The following is a 26,630-nucleotide window of genomic DNA, read 5'->3' as shown; positions in this document are numbered from 1 at the left end:
GTATGAACTTATAGCCATGTGATAATGGCGGCACGTCACACAATCGGCACGCATGTCAAGCTAAAGGTGGCACATACTTGTGGCCAAACAGAAAGTTATGGGGATGCAAATGTGAACAAGAATACGTTCAAAAAAGATCAACATCGTCACTTTGAAGTGGATGTATAAAGCACAATAACCACACTACCGGTGGGTTATTGTCAAACTGGGTTTAATGAGAAGACACACAATCAATTTAAAAAGGTGCGCGGTAAAAAACTTTTATGTTCCTAATCTGCTAATCGCTTCCTCCTACTCCTACTAATACTATTACTATAGTCACTTGGACTCCACTAATGCTGGTGTTCCTTCTGCCCTACTGTAAAGCTGCTCTCTCTTACCTGGTCTCTTTTGTTTTCGTGAATACCACACTGTGATTAGGGCGGCTATGTGACCAAACAGCACCAGGGCGGGCAGCAGCGTACAGTGTCCAGAGGGGATAGCTGACGGCATTGCGAACCAGACATAAGTTAAGAGCGAGGCTTTGGTGCCCGGGACAGCTGGTCCACCCTGGAGTAAAAGGGGAGCAGGGCCAGAGTGGGTGTGGCAGGGAGCCTGCTGTTCTCAATACCATTCCATGTATTTTTCATTTTGATGTTGGAGATTTTCTTACTCATCCCAGCTTTTCTTTATTGTATGGTCATTCGCATTGTTTGGGACACGTATCAATATCAACCAAGAAAGCAATTGCCATTACAATCTCAGTGAGCTATAGACTGATTATTTGAGTTTCTTCTGACCCATCTGCCGACGGTTCCTGGAAATCAACTTTGTCGTTTCCCACGATATTATTGTGATGGTCAGTAACTATGTAACTGTAGTTCTCTTTTTTCACCATATTTTATCTATTTGTCTAGATATCTATATTGAATCTCTCCCACATAAGGATACAGATACTCAATCAAACAGCTTCACGGTTGTATCACAGAACAAAGCAACAATAATATGGTACATATTGTATGTACGTGTAAACACATCATAACATTCATGAGGTCTATACATAGTACACACATCCACAATGACAGCAAAAAAACATGGCTTCACACATGTGTGCAAGACAATAACAGGTGGTGACCAAAACACACACACCCACATACACAAACACTGACTCAACGGAGTCACTCTTCTGTCTTAGGTCCGAGTAGTTTTCTGTTGCACATGGCCCCTCAATATGTCAGAGTGGCAGGAACAACACTTCCCAAACCTATGGGTCAGCCTTTCCTCTGAAGCAGCACATATCCACACTGTAACATGAATAGGAAGTTGGGAAAAGAAACCCCAGCAAGAGTTAACCCTGAATGCAAGTACCCGACCCGGAGACCACCGTGGTTAAAAATGGAATAGAGACGGTGCCACACGGTGACACTCGTTGCTCCAAAGCTCGGCGTTAAAGTCGTGTGCGTATTGTGCCATGTAACGGTGTGAGCTGCCTTGTTTGTTAGTCTGCGTACGTGTAGTGCCCCTTCAGAAGGAGAACAATATTTCACACGCTGGCTTTGCCAGAAACACACGACAGATGAACAGACTGAGTGACCGAAGGACGGACAGACAGACAGACAGACAGACAGACAGACAGACAGACAGACAGACAGACAGACAGACAGACAGACAGACGGACAGACAGACAGACAGACAGACAGACAGACAGACAGACAGACAGACGGACAGACAGACAGACAGACAGACAGACAGACAGACAGACAGACAGACAGACAGACGGACAGACAGACAGACAGACAGACTGGGAAGGTGGGCAGACGGACAGCTGGATAGATGCAGTAAATTGACACACCATTCCTTACGCTATCAACCTACCAGGTATGATCTTCATCTACGAGACGGGTCGGAAATGGTGGAAGTAGCCGTTGGTTAAAGGGAAAGTCAGAGAGACAGTCGTGGAAAGTGGGGAGAATGGAGGGGAAGGTAGAGACTTCTGTTTGTTCTCGCTCTTACAGCCTTGTTTCCCCCTCTGTTGAATCTTGACAGCCCTGCCTGCTGCTAGGATTCGTCAGCCCTGCTCTCTGGTGGTCTCATAGTTAGCCAGGGGAGGGGAGCGCATTGGGAGGGGGGGCTGTTGGGGCACGCCACGCCACGCCAGGGTGTGTGGGGGGGGGGGGGGGGGTGGGTGGGTTCGGGGTGGTGGTGTGGGTGCCCAAGAGGAGAGGTCTGGAAATTCTGGTGACAGGTTATAAATATACAGCAGATCCAGAGGATCACGCAGTGTCACTGTTTGTAACTGATGGAAGCACTCTGGGGGCCTGCTTGGATACACTGGCCCCATAGGGACACACTCTCTTCATCTCCGGCACTCATATGCTCTCGCTATCGCTAGATGATGACGAGGGATACTTTATTTAGAGTTATTAAGTCAGGGGCCATGAAAAAAAAAGTGATACACCTAATTCCCAATTTGAAGAATCAGGATATGATACGCTATAAAAGAGATCATAGAGCGCTAATATTATCAAAGCACACTTGTATCATATTACTGTTCAGAGAACATTGATATAGTCGATTACATACTCGTTTGTGGGAAGTGAGACACTGGACAGTTTAAGAAGTTTTGTAAATAAACAGCATCTATATGAATTGAAACCGTGACTAACTATAACATGATGGTGCTACAGAACAATACACAATACAACTGGCATGAGGCAATGTGAGTGCACTGCACTCAGGGCCCAATAGGAGCTGGATGGGTGGAACGTTTTGCATGTGGATTTATAACCACCCACAATGCTGAGTTCCTAATGCCTTTTGGGAGGACAGCAAGGCATAACATACTCTAAATATAGTCAAGCTTTAACCTACGCAAATGGCATTGTAAATTGCAGTGTTGACGAATGAATAAGAATGCCCAGGACCAAGTGCCCTGGGAGAAGCAGTGTTTTGACTTCCCTGATAGCATATGGACACTGATGAACTGTCAAACGTCCCCAGTGAAAACCCGGTTTCCATGTAACAACACCCGTGTGATACATTGAGCCATACTCCCAGAGAGATCCCAGAATGTCAAAGTCATATTGTCATCATGAACTCTTTGCGCAGATTCACTGTATGTTGTCAGAAGACTACATTATAAAAACATTAGCTTTGTGTAAAATTACAGCAGACTGAAGACACGATAAAGAACCTAAATCTTTCATGAATGCAAGTTTCCTCATGTGCGTTTGCTCTTGGGTTTTCCAGAAATCATTTGATTTTGCGCCGCTATATGCAAATCAAAAATGTTAATCTTAATTCATTAATAAGAATTTTACAGTCTGCCATTAAATCCGCTTCCAGAATTGGCAACAATAAGTTCAAAAAGTTTTCAAGAGACAGAGGATTATGTTCCGCCTTCCCAGTAAACTCCACCACTGGGCTGCTGCCTTCTGCGTCATGTGCTTGTTTCTCAATCATAAACTGCCGACTGACGGCTCACATCTCATGATGAGCCGACTGAAATAGCAGATGGGACTTCACAGGTGGAGTGGCCGTGAGGAGCAGACAGGACCGGGTGGCTTGGTTCCATAATTTTAATGAAACAAGAGACAGCGAGCAGATAGGCTTTAACAAAGTTATGCAACTTTCCATTCAGGCAAAGCCTCCACATGGTTTATAGATCGAAGGCTAACACGGTGTAGCCCGCCAATTTTATTGATTTTCTGTCGTATTTCTTGAAGAAAAGGCCAGGTTACAAATTAGACCTTTACATCTGGCGGTCCAGGCGATGAGTCATAGACGACAACCAAAATCATGTGCCCCTGCTAATGAAAGGGAACAAGCAGCTAGACTGGCCCTTCATTTCATGAATCACACAACTATGCAGTGGGCATACTTTCAGGGATGGAAATGCAAGGGAAACTTAATGTCATGTCTGGATAAGAAACGTGGTGTAATTGCCCCTGGTGCCATGTGCAGCAGACACGTTTCAAATGGCACCGTAGGCACGACAACGTACAACAAGAAGCCCCTTGCTGTTCAGTTTAGGTCTACAGACAATGACAAGTATGATGTGGAAGAGAAACAAGGCAAGTCCAACATGTGTCCAACACATCAGAGACTAATCTGTCTCAGATTCTACATGACTACAACTACAGACGCCTAAAGTTTGAGAGAGAGAGGGAGAGAGAGAGAGAGAGAGAGAGAGAGAGAGAGAGAGAGAGAGAGAGAGAGAGAGAGAGAGAGAGAGAGAGAGAGAGAGAGAGAGAGAGAGAGAGAGAGAGAGAGAGAGAGAGAGAGAGACGGAGAGAAATAGTGAGTCAATGATGACAAAGAGAGGGAGACAGAAATAGTGAGACAGTGAGAGAGATATATACAAAGAGAATGAAAAAGTTGAAAGGTAACATTGACGCCATTAAACTGTTTAAGGGTGTGACCCGAATTATGCAATAATCTCTGCATGAAACATGGGATCTCAACAAGACTTTTTTGCAATGCTATTCACAGTGGACAATACACGCATGTTTGTATGTATTTGTTGTAGAAATATAGGCTGTGTTAGACCTCTACTAACTCTTAACGGTCAGTAGATGTCAGCAGTGAGTTAGCCAATACAGTGGACACTGGCTAGGACAACACTGTGGCAGGCCACTGTCAGATCAGTCAGCCTCATATATCACAGAGAGAACAGCCAACAATTTAACAAAACCAGCTTAGCAAGAGACAAATTCAATGTTAGCAGTAATTTGCATTATGACTAATAGATATTTTTTATAGAGGGTATTAACATGCGTCTTTTACTATGTTAACTGAATGCAACGCTTCTCACAATGAATGCATTATTGGTTTGGGTTTGATACATCATTTTTTAAATATGAATTTCATCTCAACGCAAAAGGAACTGCTTATATTATGACTAACAGTTGAATAGGAGAACAGGGCCACTAATTTGATCCAGACCGAGCCATCATGTGTGGAACCAAATAAACACACCCATGCAACTGTGAGCAAAGTCTTCCAACTTCCTGACTTTCTTTTGCTCCCTCTTACTCACTCACTCACACCCACAACAGGCAACGCCCTTGTGCATTTCACTATCTTCTCTGTAGTTCCAAGCGGTCACAATGCTTTATTCAGTTTGTTAAATGTTGTGGAATGCCAAACCCAACACCCGGTCAGTCAGACGAAGACATTACAGTTAAATATGACATTTGTGTGTGTCTACCTCTGAAAGGCCACCACTGACTTGTTTGGGTAATGTGTTCTGAACATTCTGGAAATTGTAGTTGTTGCCATTGCCAACATCAGGCAACTGAAGTTGGCAACTGACTTTGGCAACTGTCAGGCAGGCAGGTAATGATAATGTCTTGTTTGCATACCTCCTGCATTCTAACTGAAAAAAGATTTAGAACAAGTGTAAGGGAACTTCCACTCTTTACATTTATATCTTCCCATAAGAATGAAGAGAAACCAAGAAAAACTCAGAATTGAAAGTGCAAGGAACACTGTGTTACTCTGGAAGAGAAGCAGAGAAAGTTTCACACCCTTTTCTCTCAAATTTTACGCCTAAAACTGCATCACGCACATCCATCTCCATAGGGGCCGGGCAGGGCTACAGCTTAGCTAACAGCCCCACCTTGTTGAAGTCATCACAAGTCTGGATCATCTCAGCTGGCAAGCCTAGCGAGATGGCCCCTGAGATTGCAGTTGTGACCCACCCCTCCCTGCATAGCTCAGTGTACTACCCTGAAGACTGAACCTATCAACACTAAGAAATGGCTATAAAAATGTCTTGATGCATAGCTCAAAGTATGATGAATAGCTAACATATTCTACAGATGAAGATCAATACCAGAGGGCTGTACGCCCATGTGCAATACATGGCTTCTCAGTGTCTCAGAAAAACAGAAGAGAGTTAGCAAACTTAATTACTGGACTGACTTCTAAATAAAAACAATGTAGCATTTGAGCACTTTAAAGAGAGGTCAAAGATACTTCCAACACACAAATACAGAGTGCAGAACACATATTGTAGGCTCTGGAAGATTCGTAAGCCGGAAATAAATAGCCCCCCTTTAAACCTCCCACCCCCCATAGAACTAAGGAAAACCAAGCACCAACAATGACATCACAAGGAAACGCGAAAGGACAGTGGCAGCAAGAAGTGCAACTGGCAAGATATTAAACAATCAAACCTTCTATGAAGTTAGGCCAGGTTTTCTCCTCAGGATCCTCCAGAGTATGGTCCCAGTCTTCCTCAGGTGAGGCGCCATATGTGCACACAGGCGGAGCGGCGTTCACGAGCGCTCGTTCAATGGCAAGTTCTTCCAGGACGTCCAGGTCCAGTTCCTCTTCCTCCTCAACTTCCCCCTCAGGTTTGACAGCTGCTGAAGGTGGTTGGGCCCCATCTTGATGGCCAGCTATATGCTTCACCTCAATGATCTCTTCCACGACTACAATCTTCCTCCTCATGTTGGCCTCGTCTGCTTCTGGACCAAGAGAATGACAGCTGTCCACGAGGTGTGCCTGGGAGGAATCAGGTGTGGCAGTGACAGAGGGTGTGTCCTCCTTCAAGTCCTTTCGTTGGTCTTGTGGCACAGGGGCCTGGGGGACTGAGAACGCTTTATTTTCTGCCCTCTGCTTTCCTGCCTGAGCAGCAGAATGTAGTTCTGCAGCTCCTGTAATCTCCCCTTGCTTGAGAGACGGGTTGGCCTGTGCCTTTGCTCCAGTCGGCTCTGCAGCTACTGCTGGTACTGCTGACGCTAAATCTCTGGCTGCGGGTGCTTCCCTCACAGAGGAGGATGTTTTTGGTTTCGGGACCTCCCGCTTGATTTTTTTCACAGAGAGCGGAGCTGGCTCCTCCTCCCCTTTGTCTGCCGGGGCCTCAGTGAACACAGCTGTTGCCTGTCTGATTTCTTCACTGCACATTCTTTCAGGAGTAATCGTTGGATGGCCATCAGTTTGCCCTGTGACCACGGCAGTGGGAGCAATGGCCTGGGGCAGAGAAAGTACATCAGTGGAGGAAAGTGGCTCTTCTGCAGGAGGGGAGACAGCCTCTGTGTTTATGGTTGCTTGAATGCGGGCCTGAGCTTGCTTTTTCGCTTTCCCTCTCTTTTTGCCTTTTGAAGATTCCTCAACCACAATGCTTAATGCAGCAGGGGCTTTCACCTCACACTCCTCAATCATTTCCTTTGATCCTGAAAGTACTACAGTGGCTTTCTCAACAGGTTTAGTGTTTTCTAGAGTCTCTTCAACAGTTACCGTCTTGTGCACAGTTACAGTTTCCATTCTAGTGACAGTCAGTATTTCTGTTTCGGATGTCAAAGTTTCCTGGTGGGTTTTTACAGTCAGGTTGGTGTTGGTGACCCCATCTTTTGAGTAAAGTGTTCCCTGTGGAACTTTGCTAAAACGTGTTCCCTCAACCTTGTCTTTTACTTCTGCAGTGCCTTGAATCTCCACTGGGGGCACTGCAGCGAGAGCAACAAATGATTTAGAGACAGTCTGGTCCACAATTGGTTCAGGAGATAAATTCACCTCAATAGACATTTTGGCTTCTAACTTATTTTCAGCATTTGACGGTCCCTCAAGGTGAACTCTGGGTGGCAGTGTTGGTGTTTCAGATGTATCTTGTGTAACATCCAATGAAGCCTGGTTGACAGGAGCCTTATCTGCAGTCATCTTGACGCAAGGTATTTCTGCAGCCTTGGGTGTCGTAGCTTTCTCACGTGAGGATTTCTTCTTTTTCTTTTTTAATTTGGAGCTTGTTTCATTCTCAATGTCTTCTCCAGCAGGAATCTCTGCTAAGACAATGCTAGCATTATTCTGATCAGGAGAGCATTCCTTTTTCAGCAATCCAGCTTTTTGTTCTAAGGGAGCAGAAACTTCAGAAAACATCAATGGTTTTTCAGCTTCTTCCACACTTTTCTCGATAATATCCCCTTTACTCTTTGTCTCCATAGCAGTGCTCGTTTGTGATGAGATATCCACTGTTTTCCGGACAGTTTCAACTTCTGATGTTGGGGGTTCCAAAGTAATCTCTTTATTAACCTTCTGCGGCAAAGCTTTTACAGGGAGACTCTCTGCTGGAGATTCATCAAGCTTCTGAGCTACTACAATTGTTGATCGCTTTTCCTCCTTAATGGGATCTGCTTTCAGAAGTGGCTTGTTTGGGGTCTTTCCAGCTACAGGATTCAGCTTGCCCTGAGTTGTAGTTACTTTGGTGATTCTAGTGATAGAACATTCAGCTGTTGTGGTCCTTTGTGCAGGTCCAATTGGTTCCTGAACCATCTTTACTTCTCTTTGTTCTTGTTTAATCTCTCTGGGGGGTTGAGTGGAGATAGCAGGCTTGCTGGTGGTTTTGTGATCTTCAGAAAGTTTAGGGATCTCCTGATGTTCAGGCCTATTAGTTACCTTCTGAGGCTTCTCTTTAACAACTACAGTTTCAACAGGGGCCTTCACCTCTGCATCCTTTATTAGAGGAGAGGCATTTTCCACACTACTCTTCTCTTCTTTCACTTTTTTTGTGAGAGGAGCGGATGAGTATTTAATTTCACTATGCTGTATAAGATCTTCTTTAGCCTTGTCTTTCTTTGTTTCGTTGGCAGAAAACTGAAGAGAAGCCTTTGAGGATACACTCTCACACACAGTTACCTGTGTTGAGGAGTGGGTTTGATCTTTAGCCTTCTTAGCCTGCACCACATGGGCCTTTCCAACAAAGATCTCAGACACTGGACTCTGTTGTGAGGTGAAGAGGGGCTTGTTGCTGCTGACAGCAGCAGTCTGCTGAGAAGACATGTAGGCTATTTTAGCCTGGCCTTCACCAGCATTGGCATCTCTATTGCTGAAGCCCCTGCCTTTCATATAGAGCTGTTGAGGCTGGTCCATTGTTTCCCATGATGCTCTTGGTCTGGCTGGCTCAGCAGCAGCTGGGCGACCTCTGAACCTAGGGGTTCTATCCCTGTACCCTTCCTCTTCTCCCTCTGCCATCTTATGGCGGTAGCCCTGGCGCTCAGCTAGCCCCTCACGGCTTTCTGACCCAGGCCTACCCCCTGGCTTCGGTACATACGACGTAGGGCCTTCAACGGTCTGGACCTGTGCACCACGACGGGAGATGGGAAGCATTGCTGCTGGTCTCTTTACTCTCTGTAGGGAGGCAGGGACGATCTCTGCAGGTAGGCGCAGATAGTCACGTAGGTAAACAATGCCCTCATTTGAGAGGTACCAGTAGAAATGCCTCCAGGAATACGTTTCCTTCACATAGCCTCTGGACTTGAGGGAGAGCATGGCCCGCATCACCTGTAAGTTGCTGATGCCTGGTATCTCAGGATGTTTTGTCTGTGGCCTTTTGTCCTTCTTGGCCACCATCACACCATCTCGAAACAGGAGCTCATAGATGGCCCTCAGATCCCTGAGGGGCATCACCATTCCCGCTACCATTGTGCTGTATGTTCTACTTCTCTTTCAGGATGAGGAACAGCAAGGAGCTGAAAAGTTCTTCAAGAGTGAAAGTTTACTGAATGGCCTCACTTGTTGGTACGTGAAATGATCCAGTGGCAAAACAAGCTGCCACGGGCTATTCAATTAGACAACAAGTATTCCTTTAGTTGTAGTGTCTTTCTTTAGCTTCTTCTGTTTGCTTTTTCCTTTTTAAAAATACAAAAACAATATGTCGTAAAAGGCATTCCAAGGTTTTCCAGAAGTTTTGGTTTTCCTCTAACACAGTTAAGAAAGTATTCTTTCCACAACCGAGCTGGCTGGGACGTGAACAGTCTGTTCTTCCGAGAAGGCAATGACAGAATGGAAGAGAGGGAGAGCGAAAGCGAGAGAGAGGAGTGTGTGTATGTGAGTAAGGGAAAGAGAGTGCAGCACTCCGTTTAGCTCCTCCTACCTTCTCTGTCTAATTCTGAGGAAAAGATGGCATGGAAAAAAGTACCAAAAGACCTCAAAAACACAGTCCAAAAAAAATCACGACGCAAAAATTAAAAGGGAAAACATTTTGAATCCTCTTGTAAATGCTAGAAAGTATACGAGCGAGCGGACCAAATGAATGGAACAGTACACCTATGCAGTGTGCCTGAGCACATGTCCTGTTGCTCTGTGGACTGTCGAGAAACGCCCATGCACACGCCTCCTCCAATAAACACACATACATAGTCACAAACAGACCAGGGCTTTCTGACACACCCACACACTCTCCTTGGCATGTCACAGCATTCACTTTAAGAAGTGGGCTGTGAATTAGAGATTAGTGGCAGGACGGATAGACAGGCCTTCGGCATTGACAAGGATGCAAATGAAAGACACGTCAGGTATTATCCGGTCGTGCAGCATTGTTTCCAAAGAGTTATTCAAAAACTCTTAAGTCCTCTGTTCAATGTTTTTAAATCACATTTTACGACTGTAATTATTGTGTCTAATATAGGTTTACATTATAGAAGAGATATAATTACTCAACTGTGGTAAATAGTAGATATGATGTTGGCTTCAGCTTACAATGCAGCTGGTATACTGCACAAAGCTATTCATATTAGTGTTTGTTTGGCAGGGCACTTAGCGACCGCCAGGTGGAGGAAATGAAAGAGGCTGACCACCTCAGGGTGACTCATTAGAAATGACGCAACCAACTGCAAGAAGCCCCATTCCCTTTGATTCTCTGCTGAGAGATACTTAGGTCGCAAAGCCTGAAAATAGCAGTGAACCCACAATCTCTCCCACCCAACTATATAAAGAGAAGTGCATTATGGCTAACCTTTTGCAAGCTACCATGAACATAGGATCATATTACTACTCCCTGGATCCATTTTCTCTTTCCTCTGTGCATCTGTCTTTCTTTCTCATCTCTCTTGGTCTGTCAGTGAGTGTCTCCCCTGCTCTGGCATATCTCCATATGAAGAAACTAGAAGGGTAGACCACATGGTGCTGAAAGGGAATCTATCTTTTGCTGCATGTAACTGTGAAGTGCAGTGTTGCAGGGATTATAGTAAAATGAAACTCAAAAGAGTGATTCAGTTGTGAAACTAGTGGTTGTGAATGGGAGGTAATGTGAGGCCTATGCCGCCAATGTCTGAAACCACACACCATTCCACATGCAGCCACCAGTGGGAAACTGTTTTCATTTTATTTGCCATGGTGACCAGCACATACTCTGACTCATTCTTATCAGCAGAGTAACAACCTGTGAATGTGTAGCACTGGACAGCTGAACTACACTGTCAACTTCCAGACAGCTGCCTGGAGGAAGCAGGCCAACTGTATAAAAACTGCACCCTGCATTTGCGTTTTGTCTACCTAGCATCACCTATCAGCTCATTCAAGCCCAACAGCTTAATTATAGTCCTTACCTGAGAGCTTTAGACGCTTGGTGTCATTGGGTGTCATTTCATAAAACTTCTAAGTGGTTGATTTCAAAGTTGCGTAATAACAGTGAATTATCCGGCCTAAAAAATATCGTATGTAAACAAACACAATGAAACACCAACCTTTTCGGAGACATCTATTCTAAGATTTAATAGACAGTGCCTCTGGGTAGTGCCAGTAGTAGCTTTACCTGTATGATTAGGGCGATCCAAAATCGTTGGGTTCAGCACTCGGCTTGATGAGAGTTGCCAAGCAGGGACATGGCTGGAAGGTATGCAAAGTCTTTCCCAACAGCCATACCACCGCGTGAATCAGTTCTCAGAGTCTCTGAGATCTCTGAAAAGTTTTACGTTGAATTAATCTTGAGTCTTACAACACGACAGAGTTATTATGTGCATGTTTGGCTTTGTCTGACAACAGAGAAAAGGTGGTGAAATATGCTAGAATTGTATGAGCATGAGTGTTTAATGCAAATCAGAGGTTTGCATTGCATCGGGTTCTTTGCATTTTTGCAGTGACAGCGGATGACAGGAGCAGTGCTTGCATCTCTCAGAATTTCTGATTGCCTTGGGTTAAGAACAGCACAGAAAGCCCACAGCACAACAGAGAAAAAGGCCTGGCCTTAACTGCAAACAAAGCAATCCATGATGATTAAATGCCAGACAGCCATTCACTGAAGACATTTGTGTTGGGTTCCCTCTCATTAGTGCTAATTTGCATCGTGATGGCCACTGCTTTGCTCTCAAGGCTGCCAATCAGTATAATTTAATGCACTGCTAATGCACAAAGTGTTCATTGAACAGTGAAGTGTTCAACAAAATGTGCTAACCTGGCTTCAAGCCCAGTCCCGAGTCATCCTAGTCATCCCAAAGTTCAATATCCTGCCTTTCTTTTTCCCCCTCTATATGTGGAGTGTCACTTCTGTTGCTCTTTATACTGGCACAGCATACTGGCATAGCCTCTCCAGCAACCCTGTCAAGATTTGACATTGGGTTATTCTATTGCAAACAGAATGGATCAACAGAAATAGATCACAACTATAAGTGAGCTTCTAGTCTCTACTTGTATCACCAGGTTCTATTTTGTAACTATTCAAAAGTTTCTGCAGAAATATTTTTTTGAAAGTAATGCCAGAATTGAACCCTGATTGTGTTTAGTCAATTAAAGTAACTTCACTTGGAAGGACTGAATGAATGAACAAGGTTCACGTGCACCATTCTGCCCTTCTGCTTCAGTGTCTCAGACTTCCCCACTGCCAAAAATAGAACTGACAGGAGTACTAGTCCACGTCCTGGCGCACAAGGGCCTAATGGTCCAGCACACGTGAACCCCCCTCTGATATCAGAGCCCAGACACTTGAGCCGGTTCCAAGGAAAGGAAAGGTCAGGGTGTCATTTGGTACAGAGGGTTGATTGTGACAGAGTGAGGGTGATCCTCAGAAATCACACTGAATACCAACCTTTCCAAAACGGGCCTTCATACTTCTGTGACCTTGGACACACACACTATCACCTCAAAATAATCATGTCTGAGGTCAAAAGTATTTACTGTCCCACAATAACCTTTTATAATCATTAGTATTTACACTTGAGTTATAGATATTTGCTCATTTTGGAGCTGTATTCATTCATAGTTTTTTTAACAGAGCCAAAGAAAGTGGAAAGAACAATGCATGTTACTGTGGTCTAATATTCAAGAGGATCCCTATATGGCAGAGCCTCTTCAACATTAGGAGAGCAGATGTTCTCGAGTTAGTAGCAATCAAGAGTTTTGTTATTGAAATCCCTGTACTGCAGAGTGGCTGAGTTTCAAAGTGCAAGCAGGCTGCTAGAATATTTATATCTATAAAAAATCTTCAACTCATTGTCTCTTTTAAGTGTAACTAAACAAGCATACTGAACTCAAACTCTATCCAGTGGTTGTGGCAGACCGATCCAATCCAGTGCACATGTCCACCCCTGCGTTTGTGTGCATGTGTGTGTGTATGAGTGTGTGCATGAGTGTTTGTATGCATTGAAAAGGGTGTGTGTATAGTTAGGCATATTTCAACCATGAGTCTTGAGGAAACTGACTAGTAGTATAACATTAGCTATGAGGAAGAGTTCCTGTTTTGGTCAAGGGCAGGGTAAACACCATGCCAACTATGAGCTGTGTTATGAGGAACCACACACGCAAGCATACAGACATAGACAAATTATCTGGGTTAAAGGATTTGAAAGACTTGTTTGCATTGTAAATCTCCCAACAGCTCGTCCGAGTTGTTTCACAAACATCCACCAAAAAACCACCGGTACAATTTTCCCCTTTCTTTAAGTACAAGAAGATATCGCTTCTTTAGGAGAAAGGAACATGTTTACGAGCTACAGGTCAAGCGTCGAGGCCGACCCCTTCAGCCTAGTGGCAGCTGCCTTCTTTCAAAGGCTGACGTGTGCAAGAGGACTAACACCTCGCACTGAAGAATCTGTCAAAGCAGCTGAAAAGGGTCTGTAGGCTCCATGTCAACCTGTATCGGCACACAGCACAACCTGCATCAGCACACAGCAGAAGGCCAAGGACCCCCCCCCCCCCCCTCCTCAAAATGATAAAGATTTCAGAGACATTTTATAAACAAATGCTCCTACCGGAAATAGCAAAAGATACTCTAGTCTTAATTGAAGGTAGGTTTGAAATAGATTGCAGGTTTAAGTTGAACATGGCTTCACAACAAGGATGAAATTATAGTGTTGAAATAGTATTTCTTCAGCTATGGCCAACTCACTCACAACATGATGGCACACCTACTGTATTCTGATTCTTGCTCTTTCAAATAAGATATGAAAGATTGGGTAGATCAATCGTAGATTACACATTGGTCTGGGGAAGCTGCTGTCATTTTCTTCAGCACAAGAGGCGTGATCAACGGGCCTTGTTCTGTACGCGATTGGCTGCTTGCCGTCGCTTCCCTGTCGTCATCCCCTTGGCGCGCTGTTGGCGCGCCAAGGGGAAAAGCCAGCTTGGTGATTGGCTCCCGCAAAAACGTATCGGAAGCAGAAAGAAATGTATTACTCTTCTCCAGACCTTCCTGTAGGGCAAATTCAAATCGCCGGCAGAATAGATGAGGCTACCCAGTCTAGTAGATATCCAAAGGTAAATACAGACTTCACACAACACCACTGAGTGTATTTTCAGTGAGTGGAGGTGCCCTTGCAAAAAGGTTGCATAGAGCAGGCACGCCAAGTAGAGCAGAGAAAGAAGTCTCTGACTCACAGGAAAGAAGAACACAATAAGTGTTTAACCTTGGGGGATGTCCACCACAGAGCTAAATGTTGACAATCTAATGATATTTAGGCTACATTGAAAATAGGTCAATAGAGGAATCATTGAGTATGAGATGTGTGCTATATGGAGGGGGGTAGGGTACAGTGATATAAAGCAGAGGCACCATGATTGGCTAAAAGAGAGGTGGATAGTTTGGCAGCATACACTAAACCTTTGTTTTTAATGTACACTATTCTAAACACTGGGCACATAAAGTGTTTCCAGACAAAGAGCCTTATGTTTTAGGAACTGGGGAACGAAGAAAAAAACAGAGTGAGAGACAGAGGAAAAAGAGAAAAAAGGTGTCTTTGGCATTTCTCAAGCTGCAGCTAAAATAAACAAGCCCCTGTTCTAGGGTAATTAGGATTTAAAAAAAAAAAGGGGTAGTGGAAAGTATATGTTGAGTGATCGACATTGGGTGTACTACAGCTGAGGAACAATAAACAAAAATGATTGCCCTGAAATAAGTCCCGGAAACTATTATTACTTATGTTTATGCAACACCAATAAATATAAAAGTATGTGTTTGTACCAACTTTCCTTAGTGTGTCCCTAATCACAGCTTTTAAACAATTCAAGCCGACAAGTCAAACCAGCAGAGCTGTTAGTACAGTCCTGGGCCCAGCGATATTTAACGTCATGAGTAAGAATAACCCACTGTGGTGCTGGGAAGAAAGGTTGGCACTTGGCGTCTGCCAGCCTCGCATACGCACAAACCAAAATGGAAAAGCTATAAAGAGGTGCTGGCTTGAGGTAAAAACGACAAGGCTTATTTGTGTCCTAAACTCCACAAGTCAGGGGTCGGACTGGCTTCTCCTTTTCCAGAATGGAAAGAAAAATGAAGTCAGCGATTAGCGCCCCTTCCTTGCCCGCAGAAAGAAAGAAAAAAGTATCAGCCGTAACAATTGCCAAATCCCACTTACCCTCCTCCCATCAATGTTTGCTTCTGTCTCTCTCTATTTCTATTTCTCTATTTCTCCATCTCCCTCTCCCTCTCACTCCCTCTAAAATTGGGGAACTGGCAATACGGTATATGCTGACAAACTAAACAGTGTTCCCGGTCCCTACAGGCCGATTGAGCTGGATACGATATCATCAGAATTAATAATAATAAATTTTGCTCTTCATCTTTTATCGTAAACTGCCAGTGAACGGCGTCGTAATGGCTCTTGAATCATCAGAAGGATAGCTTACCTTTTTTAGAGGTACGCCAAAAGCGATCTCCAAGGGGGTCCCCACTGTCCACACTGCTTTGATTTAGATTTAGCATGGTTAAGTCACAACCTAACTAGCTACCCTCACTAGTCTGGCGAAAACTACCGCTGGCTGCTTCTCGTAAGCCCCTGGAAGCCCATTTCGTGGCAGGCAAAGCAGAGAATAATGGCCAAAGATGGGGACAAGGGAGCAAAGAGAGGGAGTGGAAGGGTGCTGGCCATGGGTGGACAGAATATAGTACCAAAAAAAAAAGGAGACACAAAGGACTCTCTTCATCCCCTTCTCAAAAAAGGCACACATGAACATCTAGACTATAAATCTGAGGGCCTCCTCAGACCCAACATGTCCTTCTTTTGCTGCCCCGGCTACCATGCCCGACGTCCCTCACATCTAGGAGAGCCCGTTGCATTGTCCCAGCAACACTAACTGCGGTACACACACTGGAGGCCTTGTTCCTCACAGGGCCTCCGATATTTCAGCCCACAGTGTTTGAGGCCAAGGGTGGACATTGTAAAGCATTGAGACGAGGAACGAGCAGGAGAATAAGACTTAAAAAAAGGGGGGGGGGGAGGGGGGGGGGGGGTTGACTCGTGCCAGCACTGCTAAGAGCAACTGAACTAAAAGGCACCGGTAAGGCATCCAGAGCCTTCGGCCACAGAATAATATGTGGTTGGATCCTGCATACTTATGTCAATTAACTTTTACCAGGGCGAAACAAGCAGGCAGGTCTTCTTCCAGGCCCGAACTGTATTATGGAGCAATGGTTTTGAAAACAAAAATTTCCATTATGGAAGATAACATCTATATGGGTGGAGGAAGCCATGGAAATAGCTTGTTAAAACCATTGCTCCATAATATCGGGCATGCGTAGAGGAGTTCTGGACCCAGTGTGGGAAGAAATATGGTATTTGATTGTGCGCTCCTCCACGATGTGTTATGACAAGGATGTCAAGGATTTGCCTTTGATTTACAACCCGCATGGCATCCTTGCCGCATCAAGTAAACAAGCCCCCGCACTGGGCACCACTGTGGAGTAAACCAAGCACACCACCCCTGATGCTCCCCGTTGAGGTTGCTGCTGCCTCACGCCCTAAATTATGGAGCAATGTTTTTTTACAATCCATTTCCGTGAAGGTAGATAGCTATCTATCTGGGAGGAGGATTCCATCTAAAGTTGTAACAGATATGCCGAGATAAGAAGAGAGTGGATGGAGCCACACCACCCAACTGAACACTGAATAATGCAGGAGACATTTAACCTGCCGCACCGACGCGAATGAAGAAATTGAAAATGGTTATGTCGAAAGTCTACTGAGAATCGTTCTAGTGTAGTGTCACTGTCCAGACATGCACATAGCAAGATAAATGATGTTGACGATAGCAGAGACAGAATAAACAGCTTGTGTTCTCATAAGGGTTCCTGATTTCCATATAGTCTAACCAATCCTAACTGGAAACAGACTATCACAAAATGGTGCTGGAGTGTTCTGGTAAAGGGAATTTAAAATGGCTGTTTAACACACCAGGATTGAACGTGCCAGCCAACGGGGGCTAGTCCATTTGCGCCACCCAGAGACCTACTTCTGACTTTGAGACAGTGTGCGTGAGAGAGAGAGAGAGAGAGAGAGAGAGAGAGAGAGAGAGAGAGAGAGAGAGAGAGAGAGAGAGAGAGAGAGAGAGAGAGAGAGAGAGAGAGAGAGAGAGAGAGAGAGAGAGAGAGAGAGAGCATGTAATGCAATATGATAGACTATATTCGACACTGGAGGCCAGGCAACAAGTTGGTTTATCGCTAAGATTTGCTTAAGACACAGTGGGTGATAATTAAGTGAGTCACCATGTGAATACAATTTCAAAATTCTGGATAAAAGGAAGTATTTGTATTGAAACGAGGTGGGAAAAACACCATGTGTGGAATGTTTTTTCAGTGACTCAGTGACTCAGACCACACGTGGGTGTGTCCATACTAAGGCTTCTGGTTGCCATAGCAATCCAACTACCAGGATAGGAAATTTTCATGTGCTCTCCATTTCTGAGGTCACAAGGAACGAGGGCTATCTGTTACCATTGGCAACCATTCCCCAAACAAAAAAAACAGACACCAGATCCGGTCGGAGGCCGTTCTGACCGGATCTAGTCGGTCACAGTGGCAGATTTGCATTGCAACCTCAAGTGACTGAGATGTATCTTTAGATAGACCAATTTAAATGCATCCATCACACTATAAATACTTCACCCACAAAACTACAAATGCAAGCACGTGAGCACACACACACATGCACACACAAGCACATGTTCGTGCACAAACAACACATACACCCCTCCAGAAGGTGATTTATTATCCACATTCCAATAAAAACCATTCCATGTGGAGAGAATGAATCAGTTGCATTCTTTTCCCTCAGCCAATCACAGAGAGCAAGGGAAGGGAAGAAAGGGTTGCCTTTCACGAAACAAAGGCTGGCAGTAACTTCTGTCATTTGTTTGTGGCGTGGAGCATAAGCGCCCTTTTCTCCCGACCTTCGGACATGGACTCCAGCGGTGACTCACATCCTTTCCATCCAAGTTTATGAACTGCATTCAGGGACAACGAAAACTCCACAAGAGAGCTCTGTTTTCTTTGTATCCCAGAGCAATATGATGCATTGTTGTGTGTTGATAAAAGTGAACAGCCATAGCAGCTCGTTGCTGCTAAGGTCATAAGGATGTTTACTCCTGTCCTTAGTGTGCGTGAACTACCTTAATGGGGATAATTTGAACATTTCCAGGCACCAGTGTACTGTTCCTAGTGTGGGAAGAAATATGAAATTTGATTGGGGGCTCCTCTATGATCTGTTATTACAGCCCTCAAGGACCTCAACCGTCTGGCCTCAACGCTGCATCAACTAAATAAGCCCCCGCAGTCTTGGCCACGCTCTTCAGTAAACCAAGCACTCCACGCCTGACCACTGTTGATTTTTGCGCTTGATGCCACATGGACCCAGTAGCCATTGCATATGGATATATGTCTATGATTTGGTCTTTGTCTTGGCCAGGACCACACAGATAGATACTTGCTGGGACCAGTGAAAGAGCATGTATTGAGACTTCCCCTTTGTCTGTTTCGACAAGCGAAGCTGGGCTGGGTCCAGGCTCAACTGTATCCTGTTTTTAAGACACTAAACCCATGGAAAACCCGCCTCCGGTTTCGTGTGTGAGGTATTAGTTAAGTGTCTGAACAATGGGCACAGCAGCATAGTATCCTGAAGACCTTCCTCCCAAATGTCCGATCATATAAATACAGCAGGACAGAGTTAACCCATGCCCCAATCTGAACTGCAGACGAGTCACATATGCAACTTATTTGTTATATGTTTATATAATATAATATTGTCTAGTCTCTTAGTTCACAACTGATCCCCCAAAATGAGAATTACAGTTCTGGTCAACGAATAATGCAAGCAATGTTTAGTTAGTATGGTAGCATTTCTGTGTAAACTGTGTGGCAACATACGGCCCACACAGAGAGTATTCTACCCTACCGGACTTATCAGGTTACTCCCTTGACACTAGTGACATTTGCTCTATGTCTTCACAGAGCCATGGAGAGCCTGCAGACCTACTAGGGCATCTAATGGAGAACGTATTATAGAATAACAGAAATGTATTAGGAGAAGATGTTGTACATTACAATAAACCGTCTTGCCTCAAATAGATAGAAATATTATACTGCACTCTTCATGCCATTGTAATTTGTCAGACATGCACACATGGCACATCAAATAGTACAATCAAATTAAAAAAGGTTATGCTTTGCGGAAGTAATCTAAAACCAGTCAGATTAGATTTCAAAAGCACCTCTCTGGCTTTGCTGTACTAACAATGAATACTATGTAGGGTGTGGCCATTGTGCACCTGTGAACAGCTTATTGGAAGAAAAAAAATGTACACAGAAAAAATACTTTCAATGACCAAAAAGAATGACTCTTCTTCATGTATTGCCTAAACATGGTATATCACAAAAAAAAACACTTGGATAACAATTTAGTATATGCTACACATAAACCTCCTAAGATTGTGCAATTTGATTGGTTCGCTATCCTGGGATGTTTGGCAATATCCCATGATTGAGATCTCAACCTCGGGATATTGTTTTCGTAATGGGGAGCGTACGTGACGGTCGTCTCGTCATGCTAATAAAAAACAAACAAACCACTAATAAAGTGCTCATATGTAGTATATAATAAAACAATTATTCACCTCAGGCTCCCTGAATAGTGTTCACACTATTCACTTTGCCTTCGGAGAATAGTTGTTAAAGAGTATGTGTTTTGTATTTTGACAATAAACATGTGCATTCTTGGCATAGTTAGGGCAACGTTTAGAGTTAAATGATAACAGAAAAGGGAGGTTAACACCAAGCACCCCTCAGACACACCAACACAAACAGTCCATCACAGCTTCATGGCCTAGTGGGCTTCAACAAAACAACCGTCTATGAGAAGACCAGCCCACAAGAGGCTTCCATTTAAATGTTTATCGCGACTAAATCATTGCAAATGGTCTCAAAGGGCCCCCGAACAGGGATCTTCGAGACCAATAATACCAGTTAGTACAGGGCGGGTAGGGGGTTGGCCTGTGATTTACACAGGCCTGGCCTCAATCAGGTGTTACAGCCTGGTGTAGGACATTCCAGAAACCAAAATTGTTGAAAGAGTATTGAAGTTGTGTGCACATAGGCACGTTGTGACCCAACCGTTGAAGAAAAACATGTTTGATTGTTATACGACAACTAGTCTCGCAAAGCCAGACCAAACTACAGCAAGTATACGACAACTGACCTTTCAGGTGTCTGTGATTTACTTCAAACTTGTCGAATATGGTAGCATGGAGGGGTTTTATGTGTGCCTGTGCATGTTTGAGTTCCTGTGAAATATGTATGTATGTGTGTAAGCCCTGACAAATATCTGAAGGGTCCCACAGTGGCCAAACATTGAGCAGAGTTCTCCCCTTGTAACATTGCAGACTAATCTTAAAAAGATAAAGGAAACATTTGCATACTGACATCTACGTGCAAGAAATCGACAGTCATGCCAAAGTCGGACAAGGCATGGAAATGTAGAGCAAATGTCTCACCCTTAAACAATCAAAATAATTAAGATTGATTTATCAATGCTTTTTTACAATCAGTAAATTAAAATTTCTAATTACAGTACTTGTTTGACACAGCGGATCAGGGGGTTCTTCTGACAACAATGGAATGGAAGAGGCACTCACCTGAAAAAGAAAGAAAGACATACAGATATGAATACATTAGCTGGTTCAATGCTTTGTAATTTCTTCCTCATGCGCTCTTCTGACAATGTTTTAGATTACTGGGTCAAAAGATATTTGACAAGGGACTCTTTTGACAACCTCATGTGAACACATGTTTGCACATCTGTCAGATAACTTGGTTTCATTTTGGTAGAAATATTTTTTTTTTATTGCCACGTTTTGATGGTGACGCAAGTGCTGTGTTTAAAGACCTTTGCATGCAACAGAACATTATATTTCTATTCACATTGTGTGATGAGTGAAAATACATAAACGGGCATGGCTAGCATACCTGCTTAATGCACAGTTTGAAAGTGAAGCTGAATGGAGGAAGGGAAGGGAATGACACACCCTTCGCGTTCACAAGGCAGCCAAACGTTGACTCTTGTGAACATGTGAAGAGCACCATCTACTGGGCGAGTAGAGACAGGGCTTCTACTTAGAAAGTTTAGTAAAAACCAAAGTTAGTCTACAGCGGTTTCCTTGAGTCGTGTCTTCAGCCAGAGATTAAATTGAGGCGCTCAACTGCATTATATAATCTCAGATCCAAGTCTGACTACTGTTCCTACAAGCAATAAGTGCACATGGTTGTAGTCAGCATGTATGTTGAAGTCGCTAAGCACTCTTGGAGTAAATGTAAATGGCTATAATAAACTTGAACTTGAATGTAACGCAGCATTAAAACAAATCCACTTTCAAAACATCTTACACAAAGAACAGATTTTAATATTCTAATTAAAGTATGGATTTATTTTAAAATAAAATATGCAATAGAGTAGACATTGCATTTACGATGTTAGCAACTACATACTTAAACTCTTTTAGAAAAAACAAATGTAGAAATTCAAAGACTCAAAGTTATGCCTGCTTCCCTATAGAGTATAGGGGTATACGGTCCCCCTGACATTTACCGCCCAGAGCGTTCCCCTGACACCAATCCCAGGCACCAACTGTCCGCTGCCTACATGAGTTATATACAAGGGTTAATCATCCTCCCTCCCTACTGCCTCCTGGCTCCGGACAGCGTAACCAACACTCTTGGTAAATCATCACCTTATGGCATCAGTCAACAAGGAAATATGCAGTTCTCAGAATCTGGCATTCAAACATTTAATAAGTTAAATGTAAGATAAAAAACAATGGTTGCAAACAATTGTCATTTAGTATATCATTTCCAAATGAAAATGTTCCTAAAGGTGACGTGATACTTTAAGTCATCAACTTTTGCTTGATGTATTCAAAGCATGCAGGGCAAAGACTTGTACTCTAGGGGGCGGCATTTACATCTTCACTCTCCTTATCCAACACACCCATAAACCCAAGGCCACTTCCCTGGCCTTTTTCAAGCTTTTGTGGTGTGATCAGGGACCACCTCCGGACTGAACACCCACACACAAACCGACAGACACACGGTTCTTTTGTGCTCGGTGGGTGTGTTGGGGATGACTTTGACAAACGCCCTGGTTTTGACAGAGCTATGCCACAGTAATATATTTTCCTCCGGGGTCATTACAGTACAGTGAAAGGAGCTTTTTATATCGTGGCTAGCATCTCTGTCTGTAGCCACAAGACTTGGGAACGGGACACAGTAGGTTTTGAAGGGCTTAGCAGACCATAAAGAGTTGTTATGCACTGCTATAGCTGCTGTCAAAGTATAGGGGTAAAAAGGGAGCTCTTCAGCGAAGGATACTTTAAAATCTCTGACACAGTGTGGATTTCTGCGACCAATGCAAATCACCCTATAATGACAGCCACCACCTTGAGGCTGTGATTTGCCTCTGACAAGATTAAGTAGTCTCTTGTTGTAAAAGTTTGATGACTCACGCACTATATATTATATAAATATATGTGTTGCCTAAATCTGGATGTCAATTTGGTGGGCTTTTCTAAATAAGGACAGACCTAATTTCTTAGTGAAATATCGAGTTGAACCCAAACTTCCTACTTGCCACTGAGCTGGTGGGAGTAGAGAGGGACGGGACGATTGTGGTTAGTTACAATAGCCTGGCCTCGTCTGCCTTTTCCTCTCTTCAGTCTCTTTTCATCTCTTTTTACAACTCATGAATCTTACCTATTTAACCTGTATGTATCAGATGATGATGCATGTATAATCTGCAACATTGCTTCCATTGTCTTTCTAAAGGACGGAAAAAAGTCAGACAGAGACGACATTAAACTAATATGATGTTAGAATGCAGGTAGGAAAGGCAGTAGAGTGTCCCAAACAATCCTGATCTACACAATTATTACCATCTGACAAACGTGCCTTCCTGTGGACCCTGCAAGCAGAGACAGGAACGTGGTACATGACATAAACCACACTCATAAAGCTGTGCAAACATCAAGACGAAACCAGTGGTAAAATGCGCCTCTTGAGTTCCTGGTATAAAGTACAGAGTCAGAACATGGAGGAAATGAGAGGACATGGTAGGACTAACTCCACATACACACACTGAACAATGAAGGGTTAGTGCATAGAAACCTGAATACACTCGCGTTACCTTATTCGTAAAGCTTACGCCTGTAAGACACAATAACAAAATTATGGCATGTGATGCCATTCTTGTGTCTTAAGCAGACAGACCGGCAGACAGACAGGCAAAGACAAACAGACTGAAAGCTGCATGCTAAAATCTGTGAGCTATAGTTACTCCCTCTCCTCTATACCCCTCTCCGCTATATCCCTCTTTCTCTCTCTCCCTCTTCATGATGCACGCAGAACATCTATGGTCCTCTCCCAGCTTTGATTAGCCTTGCGTAGCTTCACCTGTCACCTCTCAATCCCCTCGCTGGGCTCAGCGATGTGCTTTACCTTTAGTCGAGTCGTAGTAGGAGCTCATGCTGAGCACGGCAGTGAATCTCTAGACCTTTGGAACCGTTGCTGCTGCTCCGGTGATTTTCTTATTAAGACGCTGTATTTCCCCCCCTTCAGCTTACACGCTCAGATTTGATCTTTCTCTACTAGGTGAATCACTGCATTATTAACTTTAATCTGAACACAATCTCTCTCTCTCACTCTCTCTCACGTGTCACCTCACGCAGAGCGACCGAATGGGAGTCTCCCGTTCCTTCACAGGTCAGTGACGCCCTACATAATACCTGTGCATAGGTGTGTGTGTGAAAATGCGTGTGTGTGTGTGTATGTCTGAGAGCGGTTTTTGTCTAGCTCTAAAGTGTTTGACCAAGAGCTTGAATTTCAGAGAAACAACAAAAAGCGAGTATGCCTGTGAAGGATCCTGAATGAAAGCTTATAATGGATCAGGGAACTCACCAAAATAAATGGGCGACGCACAGCATCCCAATCTAAATGATGAAGAATATCCCTTTTGAATCACTCTAAATCCATTCACAAATGATTCATGAATAAGGCAGTGGGATTATGTGAAGCAGTTGTCACTGCCGTTGATATAAGCACTTGACACAAAGAAAAGAATCCTGACAAAGCATCGGACCAGCACGTGTACTTTGAATCAGAGATACACACATATACACTGAGCTAACAGGTAATATGTTCTGCTTCTGCTTCGTTCTTTACAATATGAAACGCTTGAATAAAAAATGTAAATGATTACACACACACACACACACACACACACACACACACACACACACACACACACACACACACACACACACACACACACACACACACACACACACCACTGTATTATCCAAGCAGGCAGACGGCGTACTGATTAAGCCACCGACGCAGACATCTTGTTTTAGACTGCAGGTCTTTCTATGGAGGAAAGGACAGCTAAAGACTACAGCTCCTGCCAGTGCTACAATAAACATAAAATAATAAACACAACCCTAAGAGTGAGGATGATCCCGCGGAAGGGGACACAGACGGGTTTGCTAAACAATTAAATTAGTTTTTTGGTTTATACGTGAGCATGCACTGCATCACCGGAGACATGAATGGGTCTCTCTTCAATGACTAAACAGCAGAGGATGATAATGGGCAAGCCACTTCAAGGACATGCTGTGCAGGCATGTTGTACACGTTGTTTCACGGCTGCGCATCACTCTAGGAGCTGCATCCCATAATGGCTAGGGCTTTAAAGGCGAAGTTATGTGTAGGTGTGTAGCGTGTCTACTTAATGCATATTGGTTAATGATTAACACATAATATGATGATACAGTGGTCAACCCTGCCAAGCCTGTCCGGAGTATAAGTGCTCTGCTTACAACGGAAATTAAGCCCTAGTCCTTTGAAAGCGAAGCCAATATGTGAGTGGGAACCATAAGTACGGCTGTGTAAATACTTGTATAAGGACTATCAAAGGGCCGATTTTTTATTGTGTCTAGAACACTACAAATGCTACTGAGTTAGGACTGTTTCATCCTGAGAATATTGTGTCTTGTGTGTTTTCCCTAAAATCCTCTTAGGAGTCTAATTAGCCAGTTAAGCCTCTTCTGAAAGTGACAACGCTGACTACTGAGCACTGAGTCAGCCTGCTGATAGTCCCCTGGCAAATCCCAGCAGGGCTCAAACACAGAGAAAGGAAAGAAAATCCACTTTAGTATTCATTCAGACAGTTGAAAACAGACTATTAGCGTTAGCTTTTCCATAATTTGTCATTCAAATTAGGTTGCTTCTTAGCAGTAGCAGTGTCCCTAGAAAGATCAAGTAAAAACACAAGTGGTAGAATTGCTGATACGATTGTTTATCTGTGTAATTCTTTCACGTCATTTTCTTCCTGGAAAAACATTACAATACAAAGGAAGTCGAGACGAGAGGAGAAGAATGCCTTCACTCTCCCCCTGAGTTATTTTTGAATTGACGGCTTCAAACCCAGGCTTAAACTCAACTCCCAGCTGTGTGTTTGACTGAATCTGCTCTCCCTTGGGCATCCCCCTTAACTGTAAACAGCACGACAACACAGAGGAAACCCCCCTATGATGCATTTCCTTCAACACACACATAGGCATCTGGACTGGACCACATGGCTGGACACAGGTGACCAGATGGAATTACTTTTTTGGGGGGAAATGCAAAAGGGACATTTTTGATCACACAGGGACCGAATATGACAGGAATGACAAAGGAGATTTTCCTATCAGTGCAAAAGGTTTAATGATCAGAGTGTCAAAAGTGTGATCTGCTCTGATAGAGTGGGAGGATTGTTGGAGGAAAAATGGATCCTTCCACCTAGCACCGGCTGGACTGTGAAATTACCATGTCTGTCATCGCCAGCTCTGCTTGCGTCACTCAGATCTGTAATTCTTTGCACAGCCAGAGTGGTCAGCTGTTATAGAAAATTGAAAACAAATATTGTACTAACATGTTTTCCCTTAACTTCAATAATGGATTCACTATCAAACACAAACACAGATGAAAGAAAACAGATCATTCCTGTCCTGCTGAGGCAGAAAAAGAAAAAAAGCTTTAAGGATTGTTTTTTTCACCAGAATCACCCGTGGGAAAAATAAACATCACACTAGCTTTCCCATGGATGGTTGTTCACTCTGAGACCTGGGATCTGTTGCTGATACACATAATA

General features: G+C 43.8%; 1 protein-coding gene across 27 annotated transcripts in view; it reads right to left on the bottom strand.

Moving 5' to 3' along the window:
* plecb (plectin b) overlaps positions 1-26,630 on the bottom strand; it is a 105,241-nt gene that overhangs the window by 48,073 nt on the left and 30,538 nt on the right. For 10 of the 27 annotated variants that reach the window (XM_060064943.1, XM_060064944.1, XM_060064969.1 and 7 more), the window contains exon 1: positions 6,159-10,054. The exons of 11 other annotated variants lie outside the window; for them this stretch is intronic. In XM_060064943.1, coding sequence (XP_059920926.1) covers positions 6,159-9,399 — 3,241 coding nt within the window. In that variant the 5' untranslated portion in view covers positions 9,400-10,054. Of the gene's footprint in view, positions 1-1,854; positions 2,073-6,158; positions 10,055-15,810; positions 15,902-23,935; positions 23,979-26,630 lie in introns of those variants that run through there. 6 more of the 27 variants (XM_060064965.1, XM_060064967.1, XM_060064961.1 and 3 more) reach the window with 3 other exon arrangements.

Source organism: Gadus macrocephalus, chromosome 11 (genome assembly GCF_031168955.1).
Source record: "Gadus macrocephalus chromosome 11, ASM3116895v1".
Lineage (NCBI taxonomy): Eukaryota > Metazoa > Chordata > Actinopteri > Gadiformes > Gadidae > Gadus > Gadus macrocephalus.
Note: the sequence above shows the minus strand (reverse complement) of the source record. Positions and strands in the feature narration are given on the sequence as shown.